Source organism: Microcaecilia unicolor, chromosome 3, assembly GCF_901765095.1.
Source record: "Microcaecilia unicolor chromosome 3, aMicUni1.1, whole genome shotgun sequence".
Lineage (NCBI taxonomy): Eukaryota > Metazoa > Chordata > Amphibia > Gymnophiona > Siphonopidae > Microcaecilia > Microcaecilia unicolor.
In genome coordinates, this window is record NC_044033.1 from 356,326,867 (window position 1) to 356,350,614 (window position 23,748).

At 46.5% G+C, this 23,748-nt stretch overlaps 1 protein-coding gene across 1 annotated transcript in view; it reads left to right on the forward strand.

Moving 5' to 3' along the window:
- The window catches only part of ARFGEF3 (ARFGEF family member 3), a 236,678-nt gene that overhangs the window by 48,471 nt on the left and 164,459 nt on the right, over positions 1–23,748 (forward strand). Inside the window, exon 4 of the mRNA XM_030198524.1 lies at positions 12,892–13,023. Coding sequence (XP_030054384.1) covers positions 12,892–13,023 — 132 coding nt within the window. The remainder of the gene's footprint in view (positions 1–12,891; positions 13,024–23,748) is intronic.

Below are 23,748 nucleotides of genomic sequence, written 5' to 3' on the forward strand. Positions count from 1 at the left end.
TTCTCACTCTAGAAAGGAAGTTGTGTAAAATACTTTAATCACAAGACAGCAGACAGCTTTGAAAAGGTAGAAATTAAAATATGAAGGCCTTGTAAAATGCATGAAATGGTACTACTATGCTGCAAAGTAAGAAAGAAAGTAAGAAAAGTAAGGGAAAAAAATACCCACTAAGAACTCACTGAAATATGTAACTAGTTAAGGGGTGACCACATATTCAGCTGACTCTGAAAGACTGTAGGTTATCCTGTGGATACCATCAGAAGTTCCACTGCCTCTGGAAAAAAGCTAGTGGGACACCTCTTTAGTTGGTTGGTTTGGCCTAGAGGTCACTAGTTGGAGTTTTTGGGATATCTGCATTGAATTCATTAATCTGCAAACGAACCTTTTCCAGAGAGGGGAAGGCAGTAGAACGAGAGGACATGAAATGAGATTGAAGGGGGGCAGACTCAAGAAAAATGTCAGGAAGTATTTTTTCATGGAGAGAGTGGTGGATGCTTGGAATGCCCTCCCGCGGGAGGTGGTGGAGAGGAAAACGGTAATGGAATTCAAACATGCGTGGGATAAACGTAAAGAAATCCTCCTCAGAAGGAAGGGATCCCCAGAAGTTTAGCTGGCGGTGGGAGGCAGGGCTGGTGGTTGGGAGGTGGGGATAGTGCTGGGCAGACTTATACGGTCTGTGCCAGAGCCGGTGGTTTGGGAGGCGGGGATAGTGCTGGGCAGACTTATACGATCTGTGCCCTGAAAAAGACAGGTACAAATCAATGTAAGGTATACACAAAAAATGGCACATGTGAGTTTATCTTGTTGGGCAGACTGGTTGGACCGTGCAGGTCTTTTTCTGCCGTCATCTACTATGTTACTATGTTACACACAACAGGTCAATTCCAAATTAACAACAGAGAGAGACCATATATAAACACATACTAAAAACAGAAGGAGAATGGGGAGGGGAACAAGGGGAGAAGGGAAAGGGGAACGATGGTGAAAAATTGAGGCAGTCCTTGGCTGTGTAGATAAAATGCTTGTCTAAACAGCTAGGACTTTAAGGCAATTAAAAAGTTTTTAAAGGATAGTTCAGACCGCACAGAGAGGAGGAGAGAATTCCAGATGAAGGGAGCCATTAAATAGAAAGCACAGTGTCAGGTGAGTTCAAGCTCTGTGGCCTTTGGATTAGAGAGGACCAATCGGTGATCATTTATGGACTGAAGCAATCTGACTGGGGAATAAGGGATAATGAGGGAAGCAAGGCAATCAGGGTTGCCAGATCTGGGTGCCTTGAAGGTAATGGTAAGTAGTTTAAAAATGATGCGCTGTTCAGTAGGAAGCCAGTGAAATTTCTGAAGTAGACGTGAAACCTGATCAAATTTCTAGGCATGACAAATAATTTTGATAGCCATATTCTGAATTGCTTGGAGTTTCTTCAAATTTGGTTTGGAAGAACCAAGATAAATTATATTGTAGTCCAGTCGAGTAGTCAGCAAAGAAAGAACAAAGGAGTGGAACGTGTCTTGGTCAAAATATTTTCGAGCGGTGCATAATTGACGGTGAACTAGGAAACATGTCTTGCAAAGATTGGATATCTGTGGAGAAAAGGTAAGTTGGGAGTCTCCCAGATACCAGAAGGAATCAACAATTTGGATAATAGTAATGAAGAGATTTTGGGGGGTAATTGGGACAGTTATACCACCAGTAAACCAAAACACCACTGTACGTTTAGTAATTTGTGATTACTGAGCCAGTTTTACACAAGGAGAAGACAGTCTTAAAAGCAGACCAATCATGGGATTATATGGATTCATAGAAAAGAGAAGCAGGATATCATCAGCATAGAAATGGAAAGAGACTCCAGTAGATTGGATAAGGGAGTCAGAAGAGCTCAGGAACAGATTGGAAAGGAGCGTAATGCTTAACATCTGGCATATGACCCACATAATTATGATTTTTCCATATACAGTATTTAAAAACATGGAAAATACCTCTTACGTACTAGAAAACACAATGGCTTATGGAAGCTTGCTAAGATTTATAGGGAGGGAATTTTAAAAAATCTGTGAAACAAATATCCAAGAATTTGACTCTTGAGTTGTAAACATTTTACTGCCTTTAGCAGCACCTAACTTCTTGAGATTTCTAGTTGTCCTTTTGTTTTCATATCTCTGTTACAGACAGGGCTTTTTTGGAGGGGGTACTTGGGGGTCCTGAGTAGCGGCACCTTTTCCATTGTCTGCTAAAATTGACTCATGGTCCCCAAGTTTTAATGAAAGAGCTCAGACTCTACACACCAATTCTGCCTTGTCATAGATTCTGTGACTGGTTGCAGGGGGCCTGGCTATTGTGGGGTGGGTCCCTCAGTGATCACCCCACCCCTGAAGGGTGGCCTGGCATTTGAGTACCGGCACCTTTTTTGCTGGAAAAAACGCACCGGTTACAGATATGTGGTCCCTTGTTTCATATTTGTTGAGTATCTCTGTGTCTTGTGCATATGGCCAAGGTGTGATAGTATGCTAGTGTTGATTTTCTGTGTAGGGATCTGTAGCAGTGAAGTTCACTGAATTCTCTACCCAATCAATTAAGGCACTTAGAAGATTATCTGAGATTCCATAAAGTACTAAAGACTTTTCTGTTAAGTACATATCTTATCAATAGACAATAAACTAATGTTGCTGTTTCTCTTGTATGTTTCAACATAAGCAATACTCTCATCTAGCTTCATAACAAACTCACAATTATTTCTAATATGTTAAAATGTTATAATTAATTATCTAGCTGTATCATATTTTTCATGTTTTTATTGAATGTAAGCCATATTGAACCTGAGCTTGTTTGGGATAATGTGGGATACAAATGTCATAAATAAATAAACACTTCTAGAAATTCAGTTTTTCCTCATTTATTATCTTTGCCATTTGCGAATGTTTGAAAATAGTTCTAATTGGAATGTTGCATTTCTGTTATTCCAGGGTAATTCTGGGCGATATTGAGGGGCATAATCGAACAGGGCCAGCCATCTATATGGCCGGCCCTGTAAATTGGCATACCCGACCGCATTATTGAAACAAGATGGCCAGCCATCTTTCGTTGTGATAATGCGGTCGGGGCCAGCCAAATCTCAACATTTGGGCCGGCGTTAGAGATGGCCGCCATTGGTTTCCGGTGATAATGGAAACTAATGGCGGCCATCTCAAACCCGGCCAATTCCAATGCATTTGGTCATGGGAGGAGCCAGCATTTTTAGTGCACTGGTCCCCCTCACATGCCAGGGCACCCTAGGGGGCACTGCAGTGGACTTCAGAAATTGCTCCCAGGTACATAGCTCCCTTACCTTGTGTGCTGAGCCCCTCAACCCCCCCCCCCAAACCCACTCCCCACAACTGTGCACCACTACCATAGCCCTTACGGGTGAAGGGGGGCACCTAGATGTGTGGGTACAGTGGGTTTGTGGTGGGTTTTGGAGGGCTCCCATTTACCACCACAAGTGTAACACGTAGGGGGGGATGGGCCTGGGTCCGTCTGCCTGACATGCACTGCAGTACCCACTAAAAACAGCTCCAGGGACCTCTGCATACTGCTGTGATGGAGCTGGCTATCACATTTGAGGCTGGCATAGAGGCTGGCACAAATATGTTTAATTTTTTGGGGGGGAGGGTGGGAGGAGGTTGGTGACCACTGGGGGGGAGTAAGGGGAGGTGATTCCTGATTCCCTCCGGTGGTCATCTGGTCAGTTGGGGCACTTTTTTGAGGCTTGGTCCTAAAAATAAATGGACCAAGTAAAGCCGGCCAAGTGCTCGTCAGTCGGCCTTCTTTTTTCCATTATCGGCCGAAGCCGGCCATCTCGTAACCACGCCCTTGTCCCGCCTTCCGTACCCTGCCAACACGCCCCCTTTAACTTTGGATGGCCCTGCGATGGAAAGCAGTTGAAGCCGACCAAAATCGGCTTGCGATTATACCAATTTGGCCTGGTTTAGGAGGTGGCCGGCCATCTCCTGATTTGTGTCGGAAGATGGCCGGCCATCTCCTTCGAAAATAAGCAGGATTATATCCCTGTATTTTTATAAATTACGCCATCCATTTTTGAGATGGCATAATTTATATTTTGCAGACATCAACGAAATGAGCACTGAGTGAAGCACAGCGGATCCTTATTCCTATTTTTCAGGTTGTTGTAGCTGTCTTTTCAGCTAGCAGGAAAGATGGATTATTAATAGCCCACACTGTAATATTGAAGTGATGATGAATTTTGGTGGTGTATGCAAGTTAATTAGCATTTCTTTTAGAGCGATCAGATTTTAAATCAAAACAGGAGATGGGTGGGCGCTGGAGCACTTTGACTCTCTAAGGCTGTTTTTCAGCTTGTTCATATACAAAGTCTTTATAACTTACATCTGTAGTATTGATGCTGTTCAGTACCAGAGACATGAAATTGAGTTCCAGAATCTCTTTTTTTTTTTTTTTTACATTAAATAAAAACAGACCGTATGAAAACTTATAAAAGGAAAGTAATCATTTTGGATCCAAGAGATGATGTCAAGGGTCAGCAGACTGCATTGCTCTTAAAGCCTCTCTTCTTTCAAAGAAATATTTTGACATCAGTTTAGTGTGCCAAAAGCCCAGAGCTGGTGAAAGGGTGGTGGGCAGCCTAGACGAACTCCACCTTTATACCCCCATTCAATTAACTTTCAGGCCCTTAGCCTGCAGATCAGGGGCGTATCTGTGTGGGGCCCACAGGGGCCTGGGCCCCCGCAGATTTTGCCCTGGACCCCCCTACCGCCGTCAACCCTCCCCCGCCGTCACCTACCCCCGCCGAGGTCCGCTTCCTCCTGCCTGCCAGTGCCTTTTACTTCAGCTGGCGGGGGACCAAACCCCCGCCAGCCCAGCCCAGGTCTTGTTTAAGTTTTCTTCCTCGTGCTGTGCTGTTAAAAGCTGCATCCCTTCCCTTCCAGTTTCGGACGGAGTCTGACGTCGCAGCACGTTGTACGTGCAGGACGTCAACGTGCTGCGACATCAGACTCCGTCCGAAACTGGAAGGGAAGGGATGCAGCTTTTAACAGCACAGCATGAGGAAGAAAACTTAAGACCTCAGCTGGGCTGGGGTTGGGTCCCCTGCCAGCTGAAGTAAAAGGCACCGGCAGGCAGTAGGAAGCGGACCTCGGCGGGGGTAGGTGATGGCGGGAGGGGGGGGGCTATAATGTGCTCCCTCACTCTAGCCCCTGCTCCCCCTACCGCTGAACCTCAGATACGCCCCTGCTGCAGATCCGTTACCCCCACCCCAAGATTGTGATAAAGTCAACAATCCTGACCATCACACAAACATTCTATAAAAGCATGTTAAAGTATATACTGGTGTTTTGTTGAGATCAATATGGCTATCACAGCCTCTTCTTTTGCTTTCACTACAGGAGCTTTTTGCCCCCCAAAAGCTGCTGCTCTAGGTAACTATCTAGTCTTGCTTAATGGTTAGGCCAGCCCTGCAAGAGCCTAGCTATTGTGTTTACCAAGGAAAGATCATTAAGTTTAGTGGAAAATGGTCCATTGAGATGCCCCCTTTTTAAATGTAACTTTTTCATCTTTTTTTCTTTTCTTTTCCTCTTTTCTTTTATCTGTACCCCATATATCTTTTCCTTAATTCTGCCCTTCGATCTTAACTCTCTCTCTCTCTATTCTCTCCTCTCTTGTCCCTTTTAGTTGTCCCGTCATACTTTTCCTCCCCTCTTCACCTCTTTTTTTAAAGTTCAAATCTTTTTATTAATATTTTTAATACAAAGTTGTATAAAACAATGTAACAATGTGCTAATATGACATAATAGATCTTGTCTTAACATTTAACAACGGCAAGAATTATTGCAGAACAACAGTGAAATAACCCACAAGAAGAGAATCGGCATAAATTTACAGCCAGATAACAAAATAGCACAAGAGAGATATTAGCTAGTTATTATTCTTTTGTTGTATTTAATATTATATATGTATAAAAATAGTTGTGATATTGAGAGTAATATTTGTAAGTAGGCAGCACACTGTCTTTAGTTAGATGATATGACCTTTGGTTTAGAAGCATTAGAGCAAAAGAGTTTTAGGTGCACTGGCATATATTCTATAACTGTGCATAAATTTTGGAACGCCCACAGAACGCCCAGTTCCCCATCCATAACCACACCCCTTTTTGCCTGCGTGCATTAGAACTTGGGCACACTGCGTTACAGAATAAACTTAGCAAGTTGTGCTCGTAAATTCTAATTATTGCCAATTAGTGCTCATTATTGCTTGTTAAGTTCTGTTATCAATGCTGATTGGCTTGTTAAGCCAATTAAGTTAAGCGTGTAGTTGCAGAATATGCTAGAATTTCGGTGCAGATCTCTAGGCACGCTGTATAGAATCTTGGGGATTATGAGTAAATTATTGGTTCTAAATTTGGAATTGTTTCAAGTGGAAACATATTTTGAATTGTAAACCAGGTACCTTTCTTGTGCAGCCAAGGATAGAACAATCTCCTCCAGCCACAGGCTCCCGGTACAATGAAGAAATAGATGTCCACCAGTAACTTCAAACTTAAGGACTTTTATTCCATGCAGGTTTCTAATACACAGTTCCAACAGCAGCATAGCACATACCAGGATTCAATACAGGCTTACAGGCTCCAGTCTGGGCTCTTTATCCAGTGCACAATAAACAGTAATTCAATTCCCAAGACAAACAGTTCTTTCAGTTCATCATCACAGTTCAGTCACCCAGCAGCATTTTCTACCTTCTATCCTCTTTACCTTCAGGAGAGTTCAATATTTTAGGGACTCCTTCTACCCAAGGGGTTTCCCCTGCATCACCTTCACAGTGAATTCAATACTTTTGGGACTTCCTCTCACCCAAGGAATCTCAGCCTGCTTCAGTACTTTAGGGACCTCCCTGCCCAAGGGTTTTCAGCCTGCAAGTGCTTCTCTCCTTCAGCTCCTCTCTCCTGAACTGAACTGCTGGGACTCCTTCCCACCTGCCTAATCAATCCCTGGCTTCAGCTACCACCACCAATCATTCTCCTTCCATTAGCTTCGTCACACCCAAACCAGCTGAATTAAGCATTAGACTAATGAGACCAATGATGAGCTCCTGCACACAGGGTTTCCTAACTCTCTTTCCGCCTAGTGGCAGTCACTCTACACCACCTGCCAGCTTTCACCCATGTCTTCCCTGACTGCAGCTAGGAGTGCAGTCCGGGTTCTTCATCTCACCCTCTGGCTCCTTGCCTGCAGTGCCTTCTGGGACTTGTATTTCAGACTGAAACTGCCTTAACCCAACTATCCTGGAGGTGACTTTATCACAGAATGTGAAATGGAGTGTTTCTTAGTTCCATCTAGTTTTTTGATGGCTATTACTGTGTCATTATATCTGTATTAGAAGAGGTACTCATCTTAATTTTCAAGGGAATTGGATTTGGACAATTGTTGTTCTATATTGAGCCACATAGGGAAGAAAGGCCTGATTGTAGAACTGAAAGTCAGGGAACTTAACGCCCCCTGTGTCCTTGGTAGCTTTCAATTTCCTAAGGACTATTCTAGGGGGTTTATTTTGCCACAAGAAATTGGTTTATACTTTTTCAATATTATTTAAAAAAAACAATTTAGGAAATTGTACAGGGAGCATGCTCAGTAAAAAATAAGTACGATTGGTCACTGCTTAAAATTTTTAATTCCAATTAATCGCGCAGTCAAGACATTTTAATTGCACGATTAATTGTGATTAGTCATGCCATGCATTTTGGACACATGCTTTTCAATTTTTTTTGAATGTTGACCCAAACATTCTTTTGAACAAATGCTCAGGGTAGCTGATTATCCTTTACAACATGCTATTCAAATAGGGGTGGGCAACAATGAAAAATTGTAATTAAAATTAATCGTGGTATTAAAAAATTTAAACACATTATTAGTCAAACCTCTGGACTGGATGGCTTGGTACTGGTAAATTCTTACTGCATGGAAATTTTTAAACCTGCTGAATGTAATGAAAAGTTGCATGCACACACTTCCTTCCCACAGCACATTGCTTCCACTCTCCTCTATACAGGTATTTACCTTTATCATTTCCTGCTGCATCCTTCTTCTTCAGCTCCCCTTCTGCTGCTAAACCTGTTACCTCTGTCACACAGACACCCATTTCTCTCCTCTACTACTGCTGACCCCCCCCCCCCTACCCAGTGCACAAGTCCAGCATCCCCCTCCTTCCCCTCCCCCTGCATTTATCTTAACATTTATCTGGCTCTTGGTAGGATCTCAACAGGGATTTCCACATGCTACTTGCAACTGACAGCGATGTCTTCCCTCTGTTATGTTGTGCCAATGTGAAATTGGATAGGCAGTGGAGAGAAAGCAATGCTGGGCAACAGACAGGAGTTAAAAATTTTGATTATGATTAAAAAATGTAATCGTGATTACAATTTTAAAAAATTAATTGTGCACTAAATGCTCTACCTAGAAATAACTAGAGGTGAAAGCATCATTTTGATAGATGCCAGTTTGCCCTACTAAGGGGGACAATTTTTGAATTGAGGATTTAAGCAGATTAAGAACCTTGGAGGGGCATTTTTGATATGAGTCTAAGTCCGACTTTAAAATCTAAATAGGAAAGAAGGTCATTTTCAAAAACTAAACACATCTTTTGTTTTTTGTTTTTTTAAAAATACTGTTTTGAACAAGGTTTTGTGATTTGGACGTTTTGATTTTTGGTCCATTTTCAAGGAAAAAAAATGCACAAAAATCAAGCCATTGGGATGTAGGAGGAGCCAGCATTTTTAGTAGACTGGTTCCCCTGACAGCCCAGGACATCAATAGGGCACCCTAGGGGGCACTGCAGTGGACTTCATAAAATGCTTCCAGGTACACATCTCACCATTACTCCCTTACCTTGTCTGCTGAGCCCCCCAAAACCCACTACCCCCAACTGTACACCACTACCATAGCCCTTGTGGGTCAAGGGGGCACCTATATGTGGGTACAGTGGGCTTCTGGTGAGTTTTGGAGGGCTCACAGTTTTCTCCACAAGTGTAACAGGTAGGGGGAGGTATGAGCCTGGGTCCACCTGTCTGCAGTGCACTGCACCACTACTAGACTACTCCAGGGACCTGCACGCTGTTCTGATGGACCTGAGTATAACATCTGAGGCTGGCAAGTAATGTTTTTAATCACATTTTTGGGGGCTGGGAGGGGTTTAGTGACCACCGGGGGAATAAGGGGAGGTCATCCCTGTTTCTCTTCAGTGGTCATCTGGTTATTTAGGGCACCTTTTAGTGCCTTATCCTATATAATAAAACTCACCCTCAACGTTCTGAGGACACTGATGTCACTGTCAGGTCCTCCGGGCACTTCCTTCTGGTTCAAAGCCTTCGTGGTGGTGAATCCACCGAAAACACTGTGTTGGAGCCCCGCCCTTGCGTCAAACGTGATGACGTCGAGGGCGGAGCAATGGTGTCAGTGGCTTCACAACCAACGAATCAGCAGATTGAAGGTGGCGTGCCGAGGTCTGCAACAATGGCGGTCAGTGCCTTCAGAACACCGAAGGGGTGAGTAGGGCTGGGGGGAGGTTCGGAAGGAAACCGTGCTAGCGCCCGTTTCATTTGCGCAAGAAACGGGCATGTTTTACTAGCTCATTATAAAAACAGGTCTAGCTCAAAACATCTTAGTTTTAGTCCTGGACGGTTTTGTTTTGTTCCGTTATGGCTGAAAAACATCTGTCTTAGGAACGCCCAAGTCTCAGCCTGAGCACACCCCTGACACGCCCCCTTGAGATTTGGATGGACTTCATAGAAAAATGTTTAAAAATAGGTTTTGAAAATACTGATTTGGATGTTTTTGTGAGAGAAACATCCAAATGCTGCTGTATGCCACTTTTTAGTCGTTTTTCTGTTTTGAAAATGAGCCCATTAGTGGTATTTTCTTGCATTGCCTCTTGAAGAGAAGGCTTAAACATAATTCCTAAGTATTTGATACCTCCAAACACCAGCAGATTGGTATAGAAGGAAAATTCTCCTGAACACAGTGGATGTTGAGGGGAAAATTTCTGTTTTCGTCCAGTTGATGGTGTATCGGATATTGTGCCAAATTGTTCAATATAATGGATGACTTGGGCAAGGAGACATACAGCAGGATGACATCAGCATATGCAGATGTGTACTTCCGGACATATTGCCGAATTTGCAATGTTTATGCCATGAGTATTCTGTGAGAAGCGAATAGCAATAAGTAAAGGTTCAAGATCCAGAATGATAAGAATTGGGGAGAGGACAACCAAGCCTTGTTCTGCCTGTAAAGGGAACTTGATTGGTGAAAGAGTCATTAGGGTGAGAATACATATTCTCCTAAGCCAAACCAATCCAAGACCGAGAATAAAAACCTCCACTCAATGTAATCTAAGGCCTTTTCAGCATGTATTACACAGGCAGGTGCAACTATTTTTTGAGCTGCTGAAATAACATGGGAATAAATCCTTGTGTTATCAGAAGCTAATCTACAACGTATCAGTTTTCGCTCATTTGCTGCCAGAGCTTGCCACAAAAGCCGTTTACAACTTACTCCAACGTTGAGAAGCCATGGTGTAGAGAGGGTGTGTCGATTTGGTAAGCCTGGATTAATTTTATTGAACAGTTTTATGGAGATGCTCACCCGTCCATCCACATGTAGTGCTTAAGCGCCCCCCCCCCAATACTCTTTAACTTTCCTCAATTCTCCTTTGCTCTCTTCAGAAAAAAAACACATCCGAACATCAAATTCCATAGTTATTGTGCAGTAACTGATGATGGAAGATTTAGATTTAACTCATGCATTTTCAATGGAAGCTCCAGGACCACCGAGAGACTGAACTGGGGCAGGGCTGCCATGGGCCCCCCCCCCCGCTCATCACCGCTGCCGCCCCTCCCCCATAATTGTCATCTGCTGCCGCCCTCACCATGATTGTCACCGCTGCCATCCCCCCCCCCCCCCCCCCAGATCAGATACTTTGGCTGGCGAGGATCCCGAGTCCCCCCTAGCAGAAGAGGTCTTCCTCCAGCGTTGACTCTTCACTCTGCCGATTGCCTGCCCCTGCAGCTGCTTTTTCCCTCAGGGCATGCTCGGAAGTAATGGACAGAGTGAAGAGCAGCGCTGGAGGAAAACCTGCAGTGTCTGTCTTCCGGGTACTCCCCAGCCAACAAAGGTCCCGTCAGGAGCAGGGGAGAGAGAGAGAGACCCCACCATCGGGCCCCCCTCAGAGGCCTGGACCAGGAAATTCCCCCCCCCCCCCGCCTCACCCCCTCTCGGCGGCCTTGGGAAGCTCAAGGTGAGTTATGTTCAGGTACACTGGGTGTTTCCCTGAGCCTAGAAGGCTCACAGTCTAATCTTGTATCTGAAGCATTGGAGGGTTAAGTGACTTGCCTGAGATCACAATAAAAAACAATGGGATTAGAACCCTGGCTTCCATGGTTGTCAGCCTGCTGCTGTAACAAATAGGTGGCCATTCCATACAACTCCCCCCCCCCCCCAAAAAAAAAAAAAAACCCCCAACAAAATAAAAACATTTTAACCTGTTATTCAACTGGGTACATCTTAGAAATAGCAAAGTAGGCACGCACAAAGAAATATTTTAAGGATTTTACCTTTTGGAACTAGTAAGGACTTTGACCCTTTCCTGATGGGTTCACTGTTGGGTCATTTTTAGTCCCAAAAGTTTTCATCTGTTTAAATACTATGGTGTGTGTTTGTTAGTGATGCTTGGAGTGGAGTAGCCGCCTAATGGTTAGTACAGCGGACTTTGATCTTGGGGAACTGGGCTCGATTCCCACTGTAGCTCCTTGTGACTCTGGGCAAGTCGCTTAACCCTTCATTGCCCCATGTACAAAATAAATACCTGTATATACTATGTAAACCACTTTGAATGTAGTTGCAAAAAAAACCACAGAAAGGCAGTATATCAAATCCTGGTTCCCTTAAAAGATTCAGTGCATATAAAGTAAATTAATGCATGTTAGATCTTTTTTTTATAGCACTAATAGGTAAAATGAGCAAATAAAAAGTCTGCAAATGACCCAACAATGAACTGAAAATTTTTCCATGCAAATCTGTAATAAATACATTATCTGTATCAAACCACTTCATTTAACTTTTGCAAATCCACCACCATATGGAATTGTGCAACAGAACAGTCACTATTGAAGTCGGAGGAGGAAAACTAGCATTCTGTCTTCAATATTGCCATGCTTAAGTGCGTGGACTATTAATGCTCCCCCTCCCATGCAGAATTAAAAATAAAATTTCCATGTAAGGCTGACAGAGTACAACGTAAACAAGAAACAAGTATGCAGGTATTTTGTTACCCAAGCCGAACGGTTTCTATCTCATATTGGATCAGTCCTGAAGGAATAGCTCTTGGCTTAATGGTGCAGCTCTGAGCCCTGTAATTATAGTTTAATAACTGGAGACCTGATTATAGGATTTTGAAAACAAAAAACGTCATGTTTGAAAAGCTGAAAGTGGTTTATGGTACCAGATAATAGAAACAAAGAAACATGACAGCAGATAAGGGCCAAAAGGCCCATCCAGTCTCCCATCCTCAGTAACCACTAACTCCTCCTTTCTCGAAGAGATCCCACGTGCCTGTCCCATGCTTTCTTAAAATCAGACACGGTCCTTGACTCTACTAGAATGAAATTGAAATTGAAGTGAGATTTAGAACTGACAGGATCCTATAGTAAGGAACAAAATGCAGCATTTAACCTATCTTAAAACATCCAACCCATCTTGGCATTCCCTGGGTGGGGAAGAGTTTATATCTTGTGCTGTGAAAGTGGCCATCAATAAATAATATGTCTGAAACATGTTTTAATCTTCCAGTCAACTCTCCTGTTAAATTGTTTTCTTTTGTTTTGTTTTTAATTAGAAGCTTCTTTCGGATGAGAGATTTGTATCTGTGGAGACAGACTCAGACGAGAGGCAATTGCTTAACCAGATGCTGAATGCAGTGAAGGTGACACCGTCTCTCCATGAGGACCTTCAGGTGGAGGTTATGAAGGTGGGTGTTTCTCACACTGTGACTCTTATCTGTAACTGCATGCGTGGCCCCTTCCAGGTTCCACCAAGAAACACTACTGTTCAAAAGTGTGTCCCTTCAGTGGCATCACAAGAAGAGTCAGTAATGGCAGAAAGTTTCCATAAGGATGTGAGAGACTAGGAGGGGCATAATTGAACGGGACACTCAAGTTTTCCTGAGGGCATCCCCGCAGGACGGCCCCGTGAAGGGGCGTGGAAACCGCTATTATCGAAACAAGATGGGCATCCATCTTTCATTTCGATAATATGGTCGGGAACACCCAAATCTCAACAAAGCTGCAGTAGGCTCTACACGCGTGCAGCATACGTCAAAATGAGACTACTACCACCAGGCTAGGCCCCCCCCCCCCCCACCGCTGGTAATTTTCGATTTGGCACATGCCCATACCGCCGGGATAAATTATTTTTTTCTTTCCTAAAGCATGTGGTGTTTACAGCGTTAATTGACAGTTGGCTCATGCTGACCAGTCATCGCTTGTGTAGCACATGAACCCTTACTGCTAGATCAATGAGTGGCATTAAGGGCTCAGGCCGTAAATAGGCGCATACAGGTTTCAATTTTACCACAGGCCCTTTTTCCGGGCCATTGAAAAAAAGCCCTTTTTCCCAGACACAGTAAAAACTGGCCCAGCGCACACCCAAAAGCACGTGCCCATGCTACCACAGGTCAATTTTTGTCGTGCCTTAATAAAAGGACTCCTAGGTGGAGTGGAACAGGTAGATGTGAATGGCTTGTTTACCCTTTCAAAAAATACAAGGGCTAAGGGGTATGCATTGAAGAAGTAGTACATTTAAATCAAATCGGAAAATATATTTCTTTACTCGGCATGAAGTTAAATGCTGGAATTTGTTGCAGTTAGCTTAGCGGGGTTTAAAAAAGGTTTGGGCTTGTTACTAAAAGTCCATAAGGATTATTATGATGGACTTGGGGAAAATCCACTGCTTATTCCTGGGATAAGCAGCATAAAATCTGTTTTGCTTTGTTTTTGTTTGTTTTTTTTATTCTTTTGGAATCTTGCTCAGGTACTTGTGACCTGGATTGGCCGCTGTTGGAAACAGGATTCTGGGATTGATGGACCTTTAGTCTTTCCCAGTATGGCAAGGCATATGTTCTTAAATAGTAGAAAAATTTAAGAATGTACTGAAGAAGTTGTGAGAAAGTGAAGTTAAAATTGTGACCAAGTACAGTTCATATTGCACTGGAAGAGAAACTGGACTAACTGGATGTCACCTCCATTGCCCCAGGCACAAAATAAGTACCTGTATATAGTATATTAACCGCTTTGATTGTAACCACTGAAAGATGGTATATCAAGTCCCATTCCCTTTCCCTGTGGTCTCCACCTATTGTCATGTGTCATGGTCTAGAAGTGAATCGCCGGTGCAAGAAGAGGGCGAGTCAGTCCCAGCCCAAGGGACTAGGGCAGCCAACGACCCCTGGATGTTCTTCACCAAGACCAACCACCGTTCTCCGGGTGTTGAGCCCCCAGGTGTGGGCGGCCGGTTGGACTAAGCACCACCAGGAAGGAAGACCGGTCCAAGGAGCAGAAACAGACAGCTGTAGCAGATTCTGTGGTCAGGAACTGACTTAAAAGGGACAGGAGTCACTGTAACAGGAGCAGGAGTCAGGAACAGACTTGGCGGCAACAGGAATAGGAGTCACTGTCTGTAGCAAGAACACACAGGTACACAGGCAAGATCTGGAGAACGGAGACTCACAGCTGAAACTAGGTAAGCAGGTCGGGTTCGGGAGCTTCAGGGAATCCTACAAAGGAAAACGCCAGCACAATTCAAGAAGAACTTAGAATCTGGAGTGCAATGTGTTGCCGAAGGCCTAAGTGCCTCGGAACGCCTGGAGTTAAAGGGGCACGGGTGTGGCACAAAGCAGCTGGAGACGTCAAAATTGGCGAAGACAACACGCTGTCAGTGTGCTCGAAGACTAACTCTCCCACTCCAGACCTATTCCACGGGGATAGTGCCCCACTGTCCTGACTAACACGATGACACTGGGATCCCTGCCCCCACTGGACCTTCAGAAAAGACGCCCCTCATAGTGACATCATGGCCTATGCTTGACTTTAGGATAGCAATTAAAACGTGAACAAGTATGTGCCTAGTAATATTATAAACTTTCCAGAGTACTCTTGTTTCCATTCTAAACATACATTTTCCAAGAGAAGCTGTGACTGTTTCAAAGGTCAGTGTATTACACAGACTGCCACTGAGTGTGACTAACTCTTCTGAATATATTTCAGCCACCTTTTGTTGACGTCATCTTTCATGTTGTAGCTATCATTTACCCGCTTTATATAATATGGTCTGAACGCTGAATCCCTCCCCCACGCCCATCCAATGCCTCCATTTCCAAAAACAGCCAGTAGAAAGGATCTGTCTTCCCTGAGTCATCCCTGGGAGAGATAAGAGGAGCACCCTACAGTGTAGTCCATAACCGTAATGTGAGGTATTGCTGTGCACACTTCAGGATTTGGTAAAGATAAACTGAGGAAAAGACAAAGTTCAACAGTTAATGTTGGTATAGCTGAGCTGCTCATATGATCTGAGTACACAGAGGACACACGGGTTGGCAAGCAAAAGCGATAAACCTGCTGATTAATTCTGTGTGGAGGAGAGCTATATAGCTCCAGCAGTAACATACAATACTGTATGTAATTCATTTTTTAAAATATATCCTCGTATGTGTATATGTATGTGTGTATATATATATCAATATATATATATATATATATCAATATATATAAAAGGCGAGTGTCGTACTCACTCGCAAATGCGCAGTAGAGACCTTCTCTGCCCCGCCCCAGTGTCAATACGTGATGACGGGGGCGGAACAGAGAAGGTCTGTACTGCGCATTTGCGAGGGAGGGACACCGCCGTCGCTAACGCTCCCCCCACCCAGAGCCGCCGCCACCACCCACCCTCCACCCGGTCGGGCCCTCGCTCCGCTACTGAAACAGCGAGGGTCCGGGAACGCAGCACTGAGCTCTGCTGAGCTGCCGTCGGCCTTCCTTCTTCTTCTCTGCCTGTGCCCCGCCCTCGACGACGTTACGTCACACGAGGGCGGGACAGGCAGAGAAGAAGAAGGAACTTGGAAGGCTGACGTCGGCTGCTCAGCAGAGCTCAGTGCTGCGTTCCCGGACCCTCGCTGTTTCAGTAGCGGAGCGAGGGCCCGACCGGGTGGAGGGTGGGTGGCGACGGCTCCGGGGGGGGGGGGTTTGGCAATTCAGAGGGGGAGGGGCAGCGGCGAACTCGGTGGCGCGGGGGGGGGGGCTTTCAACCCCCCCCCCTTCCTATAATAGCCCGTTTTTACGGGCTCAAAGGCTAGTATATATATAAACAGAGAGAGGAGGCATTGGGCAATGGAGCAGGTAGTTGGTTAAAGGTCTCTCAGGATTTTGTCAAGGCTCTCCTCTGTCATTGGGTTAAAAGTGTCCCATCTGTCTCCTTCAGGAGGGGGCGAGTTTGTGCACTCCTGCTTAACTGATTTGAGACTGGGTGGGATTGCCTGTAAATCCTGGCAGAGACGTTTAATTTTATTGGCAAAGTATGCAGCAAAATCATTGCAGTTCAGTTTAGATTGGGCAGGCTGGTTCTGTTAAGGAGGTTGCAGTAGGCTGTTTACTGAACAACTGCTTGCTTGAATTGGCAGCCTGTGCAATGCATTGACAGAAATATTGTTTTTTGATTGTTGTAGCATTCATATTCCCATAGCCTTGTGTCAAACTACTTGTAAGAAAGCATTCTGTACATTTTCATTGATTCTCTGGACATAGATATGTGCTCCTTCCTCCCATCTGAAAATGCTTGCTCAGCATTTGCATTTGACATAGCTAGAGGAATACAGATTGACCCAGTTCATGCACTTCTTCAGCTTTATGAAAAAGATAAATTGGTGTTCTCGAGAATTAATTCTGAATAGCACTCTAAACTGTGCTTCTATCTTATTACTCTTCAAAAAGCAATTGATTAAAAACCTAATTTTTGAAATGGGTTAATCACATGAGCATGAAACAACAATGTTGACTTGCTGATTTCAAACGTCATCTCTGGATCAGTAATGTTTCTGGCCATGGATAAATGCAATTTCTCATGCATGCCACTACTTACTACTACTTAACATTTCTAAAGCGCTGCCAGGGTTACGCAGCGCTGTACAAATTTAAACGAGGAAGGACAGTCCCTGCTCAAAAGAGCTTACAATCTAAAGGTCTTGCAGATGAAACAGATATCTTCAAAAGGCAAGTTATCTGACAATTCACATGTAGCTGACCCAAATTCTGTAAACCCATTAGCCATTTGGTTCTGAAAATAGGGGTTTTGTTGTAATCCCTAGTCTATCAAACACTTAATGGATGTAAGTGCTTTCATCTTCTTCGAGGAATTTCATAATAGAAATGACCAGTTTCATGTTTTCACTGTGAAATGTCATCCTTTTTATATACATGTCTACAGACTTTCACAGTGATTCCCTTTCTTGCCCTTACAATCTGCACTGTTGATGAGGGTCACAAATGGAACCCACGCTTTTAGCAGAACATATACTGCCTTGATAGCAGAATACCAGCGGCTGTGAGTGACACAGGGAAAACTTTAGGCTCACGTTTTCAGCATACAGCAGTGCTTTTCCTATTGAGCCCTTGTGCATATCAAAATACTATTGTTGTATTAGAGAAACTGTATTACATGCTTCTAACATTTCCAGATCTGCCATCAATGTGTGTTTGAGATTCTTGTTACCTTTCTAAATGGTAAATAAGATCCCAACAGTTGTGTAACTATTTATTTCTTTAGATTTTGCTCACACCTTTTTCAGTAGTAGCTCAAGGTGAGTTACATTCAGGTACTCTAGATATTTCTCTGTCCCAGGAGGGCTCACAATCTAAGTTTGTACCTGAGGCAATGGAGGGTTAAGTGACTTGCCCAAGATCACAAGGAGCAGCAGTGGGATTTGTACCAGCCACCTCTGGATTGCAAGACCTGTGCTCTAACCACTAGGCCACTCACCACTCCACTATGAATTTCTGGTGACTCGTCTACACTTAATGAAATCTGGACATCCTTCACAAGGTTTCTAATGTGCTGAAGGTCCATTCTGACTACGTCTTAAAGGTATTTGTTGTAAAGCTGTGAAGGTATTGGAAATGTTTTTCTTCAAGGCCAAAATCGGGTATGGGGTTTTGACTGCCTTGAGGAGAACATAGCCTCAGTTCTTATATCTGTTGTGGATTACCCAGATCGGTGGGTTCTCAAAATATTCTGGATGAGATACCATCTGCAGTTAGTGAGTGGGCCTCCAAATTGGTTCATCAAAAGCATCCATATCGAGCTCTCAGCATCAGGAAATACTTATAAAGGAATTCTGTTACAGGCCAGTATGGTCAAACCCATTCCACTAGGGGAAAGAGGGCAGGGATTCTATTCCAGGTATTTCCTTTTTACAAACAAGATGGTAAGATTCCAGCCATCTTTGTCCTCAGAATAAATTTCTCACCAGACAAAAGTTTAGGATGGTTTCCTTAAGCTCCCTAATTTTTCTTCTCCAAAAAGGGAACTGGCTATGGTCTGTGGACTTAAAAGGATGCATATACCTACATACAGATACATGCAAGTCACATGAGGTATCTGTGATTTGTCATAGGGAAGCATCACTACCAGTGTTGTATTATGTCTTGGTCTTTTGTCCTTGCATCAGCTATTTTGCATACTCACAAAATGTTTAATGCTAAAATGGGGGGAGGGGTGATTATGGCTCTCACCTCATCTTGAGGTTGTTTTTTTTTTTTCACCATTCTTCTCATTTTATCATAGTCTCCTTTTTTTGAAAGTTAAATGCTAACTTCCATATCATCAAGCTGATCAATCCATAGACTGGTGGGTTGTGTCCATCTACCAGCAGGTGGAGATAGAGAGCAAACTTTTGCCTCCCTATATGTGGTCATGTGCTGCCGGAAACTCCCCAGTATGTTCTCTATCTCAGCAGGTGGTGGTCACACACAGCAGCAGCTCTGGCTAGGCCTCCAAGCCTAATTTTTAGGTTTTGTTGAGTGCCTGGGGTTGAGGGCTCTTTTGAGCAAGTGCAAACCTGGTGGTGCCAGGTCCCTCCTTTTCTCCCCCCCTCCCGCTGGCTCCGTTAAAAAAAAAAAAAAAAATTTTGAACGGCCTTAAAGGCGTTTATTTCGACGTTTATTTAAGCGTCTATTGCAGCTACTCACTGAGACACCAGGTCGTTACAACTCGGAGCGGACAGCAGGTAATTTTACCTTTTTATAGCGGGCGGGGGTTCCCCGATTCTTCTCCTCGTGGCACATGGCGTCGGAGGGCGAGGGCGCAAAGGGTCGCTCCCCGGGTCGCTTGAGCGCTTCTAGAGGGGATGCGGGGGTCTTAAAGCCTGATTCGCCCTTGTTGGGTGACAGTTTCGCGACCGATGAATGTCCCGGTCCTTCCTCCGGCGTGGCGGTTTTTCCCGCCATAAACGCCCATCCCCCGCTCCTCGCCTCCGCCATCTTGGCCGGCCACGCGGCTCGGACGGCTTCTTCTTGGGCCGCCCTTGAGGTTGGAGACATTCATGCCATGAACGCCCTTAATTTGGGCGACGGCACAGAAGCGGCTAAAGTTAAGAGCCGTTCTTCCCGCGCGGCTCCTTCGCGGAGTTTCGCGCCGGACGCCATTTTGGATGCGCAGCATGTCTCTCCCCCGCTGTTGCGAGCGCCGGTTGAGAGCGCGCCTAGGGCTGTTGCCCAGGCTGCGGAAGTGCACAGTCTGGGGGGTTTCTCCCCCGAGTTTGTTTTGCTGCTGCATCAGGCCTTCCTCATGCACAACGCTGCCCCCGCTCCCTCCTCTGGTAAAGAGGTTGAGGTTCCCAGAGGTAAACGCCCTCGGGTTGATTCCCAGGCCTTGGAGGAATTTGTCTCCTCCGATGTAGATGAGGGCAGCGTGTCGGAGGTCTCCCAACGGTCCTTTGCAGATTCCTTGGAGGAGACGGATCCCCGCTCGGATGGAGCGGATGACCCCTCTGCAGCGCGGCTTTTTCGCCCAGAGGATTTGCCCAACCTGTTGTTACAGGCCATGGACACTTTGAAGATATCCTCTCCGGAGGACGTCTCTCCCTCAGCCCCTGTTGGCTCTGCCATTATGCTGGGGACGAAGCGCCCGCCTAGAACCTTCCACGTGCATGATGCCATGCACACCTTAATTTCAGCTCAATGGGATGTCCCAGAAGCGAGCCTTAAAGTGGCTAGGGCTATGTCCCGCCTCTATCCTTTGGCTGTGAGTGAACGTGAGGCCTATCTGTGGCCTACCGTGGATTCTTTAATCACTGCGGTGACTAAGAAAACGGCATTGCCGGTGGAAGGTGGCACGGCCCTAAAGGACGCCCAAGACAGAAGATTGGAGGCGGCCTTAAGGTCGTCCTTTGAGGCGGCTGCTTTAAGTTTGCAGGCCTCAGTTTGCGGCTCCTATGTGGCCAGGGCGTGCCTGACTATGGTGCAGCGGGCTTCCCCCTCGGATCATTCCTTGAGGGCTGATTGGCCGGCCCTGGAATCGGGCTTAGCCTATTTGGCAGACTTGCTGTATGATGTCTTGAGAGCCTCAGCTAAAGGCATGGCTCAGACAGTCTCTGCGCGGCGGTGGCTTTGGCTGAAACATTGGTCTGCTGACCACGCCTCTAAATCCCGCCTGGCTAGATTGCCTTTTAAAGGCAAGCTGCTCTTTGGGGTCGAGCTGGACAAAATCGTGACCGATCTCGGCACGTCTAAGGGCAAGAAGTTACCAGAGGTCAGGGCTCGGGCTAGTGCTCGTCCCGGTACCTCCAGAGGACGGTTTCAGGAAGCCCGTCGGTACCGCCCGGGCAGGTCGGGTGCTTCTGCCCCCTCTTCCTTTAAGAGGAATTTCTCCCCCAAGCAGCATTCCTTTCGCAGAGACCGCCGTCCCGGAGGTGCTCCCTCCGGTCCTCCCCCAGGGTCTCGTACCCAATGACGGGGTATTGGTCCACGCCCCAGTGCAGATTGGAGGACGGCTGTCCTCGTTTCTGGGCGAGTGGACCACAATAACTTCAGACGCTTGGGTGCTGGAAGTCATCAGAGACGGCTACAAGCTAGAGTTCTGCCGACCCTTAAGAGACGGGTTTGTACTCTCTCCCTGCAAGTCTCCGGTCAAAGCTGTGGCAGTGCAGCAGACTTTGGACAGTCTGATCCGCCTGGGTGCGGTCGTTCCGGTGCCAGAAAGTCAGCTTGGCAAGGGGCGTTACTCCATTTACTTTGTGGTACCAAAGAAAGGAGGTTCTGTCCGGCCTATCCTCGACCTCAAAGGGGTCAATCGGGCCTTGAAAGTGCGGCACTTTCGCATGGAGACTCTCCGCTCTGTTGTAGCGGCAGTGAAGGCAGGGGAGTACCTGGCATCCTTGGACATCAAGGAAGCGTACCTGCATATTCCCATCTGGCCTCCTCATCAACGCTTTCTGCGTTTTGCAGTCCTGGGCCGACACTTCCAGTTCAGAGCCCTCCCGTTCGGGTTGGCTACTGCTCCGCGGACCTTTTCCAAAGTAATGGTGGTCATAGCGGCCTTCCTGCGAAAGGAAGGAGTACAAGTCCATCCTTATCTGGACGACTGGTTGATCCGAGCCCCCTCTTATGCAGAGTGCGGCAAAGCTGTGGACCGGGTAGTTGCTCTTTTGAGCTCCCTGGGATGGATCATCAACTGGGAGAAGAGCCAGCTGCGCCCGACTCAGTCCCTGGAGTATCTGGGAGTTCGATTCGACACCCAAGTGGGCAGAGTGTTCCTGCCAGACAATCGGATTGTCAAGCTTCAGGCTCAGGTGGACCAGTTCCTAGTAGCCTCTCCTCTTCGGGCTTGGGACTATGTGCAGCTGTTGGGCTCTATGACGGCCACGATGGAAGTAGTGCCCTGGGCCAGGGCTCATATGAGACCACTACAACACTCTCTGCTGCAGCGCTGGACTCCGATGTCGGAGGATTATGCGGTGCGTCTTCCCTTGGATCCAGCAGTGCGCAAGGCGCTGAGCTGGTGGATGCAGACAGGCAAGTTGTCTGCAGGAATGCCTCTGGTGACCCCAGAGTGGATTGTCGTCACGACGGACGCCTCGTTGTCGGGCTGGGGAGCCCACTGCTTGGGAAGGACAGCGCAGGGGCTCTGGTCTCCTGCAGAGGCGAAGTGGTCTATCAACCTCCTGGAACTCAGAGCCATTCGGTTGGCGCTTTTGGAGTTCATCCCGGTACTGGTGTTGAAGCCTGTACGGGTACTGTCGGACAATGCCACGGCTGTGGCCTATGTCAACCGCCAGGCAGGTACCAAGAGCGCCCCTCTAGCCAAGGAGGCTATGAGTCTATGCCAGTGGGCGGAAGCGAACCTGGAACAGCTGTCAGCGGCCCACATTGCCGGAGTCATGAATGTCAAGGCGGACTTTCTCAGTCGCCATACCTTGGAGCCCGGAGAGTGGCAGCTATCTGCTCAGGCGTTCTTGGACATCACGAAGCGCTGGGGCCAGCCGAGCCTAGATCTGATGGCGTCATCGGCCAATTGCCAAGTGCCGCGCTTCTTCAGCAGAGGACGGGACCCTCGATCCCTGGGAGTAGATGCTCTTCTCCAACAATGGCCGACACAAGAGCTTCTCTATGTGTTCCCGCCCTGGCCCATGTTGGGCAGGGTGCTAGACCGGGTGGCAAAGCATCCCGGCAGGATAATCCTGGTGGGTCCGGATTGGCCCAGACGTCCCTGGTATGCGGACTTGATCAGGCTCTCAGTCGACGATCCTCTGCGGCTGCCAGTGGAGCAGGGCCTGTTACATCAGGGTCCCGTGGTGATGGAGGATCCCTCCCCCTTTGGTCTTACGGCCTGGCTATTGAGCGGCAGCGTCTGAGGAAGAAGGGCTTCTCAGACAAGGTCATCGCCACTATGCTGAGAGCGAGGAAACGCTCTACTTCTACTGCTTACGCCAGGGTTTGGCGTATCTTTGCAGCGTGGTGTGAAGCAGGCTCTCTTTCTCCTTTCACTGCTCCAATTTCTTCAGTGTTGGCGTTCCTGCAAGAAGGTCTGGACAAAGGCCTGTCGCTCAGTTCCCTTAAGGTCCAGGTAGCGGCTCTGGCTTGCTTCAGGGGCCGCCTGAAGGGTGCTTCCCTGGCTTCGCAGCCAGATGTGGTGCGCTTTCTCAAGGGGGTTAATCACCTGCGCCCTCCTCTGCACTCAGTGGTGCCTGCGTGGAATCTCAACCTGGTGCTAAGAGCATTGCAGAAGCCGCCGTTTGAACCCTTGTCAAGGGCATCTCTGAAAGACCTGACGTTGAAAGCAGTCTTTTTGGTGGCTATCACTTCAGCCAGAAGAGTTTCCGAGCTCCAGGCGCTCTCATGTCGAGAGCCTTTTCTACAGTTCACTGAGGCAGGAGTGACTATTCGCACAGTGCCTTCCTTCCTGCCCAAGATTGTTTCTCGCTTCCATGTGAATCAGCAGCTATGTCTCCCTTCCTTTCGTAGGGAGGACTACCCAGAGGAGTACTCTGCTCTTAAATATCTGGATGTGAGACGAGTCATCATCAGATACTTGGAAGTGACCAATGATTTCCGGAAATCGGATCATCTGTTTGTCCTGTTTGCAGGTCCTCGTAAGGGTCTGCAGGCTGCTAAGCCTACAGTGGCAAGATGGGTCAAGGAAGCCATTGCAG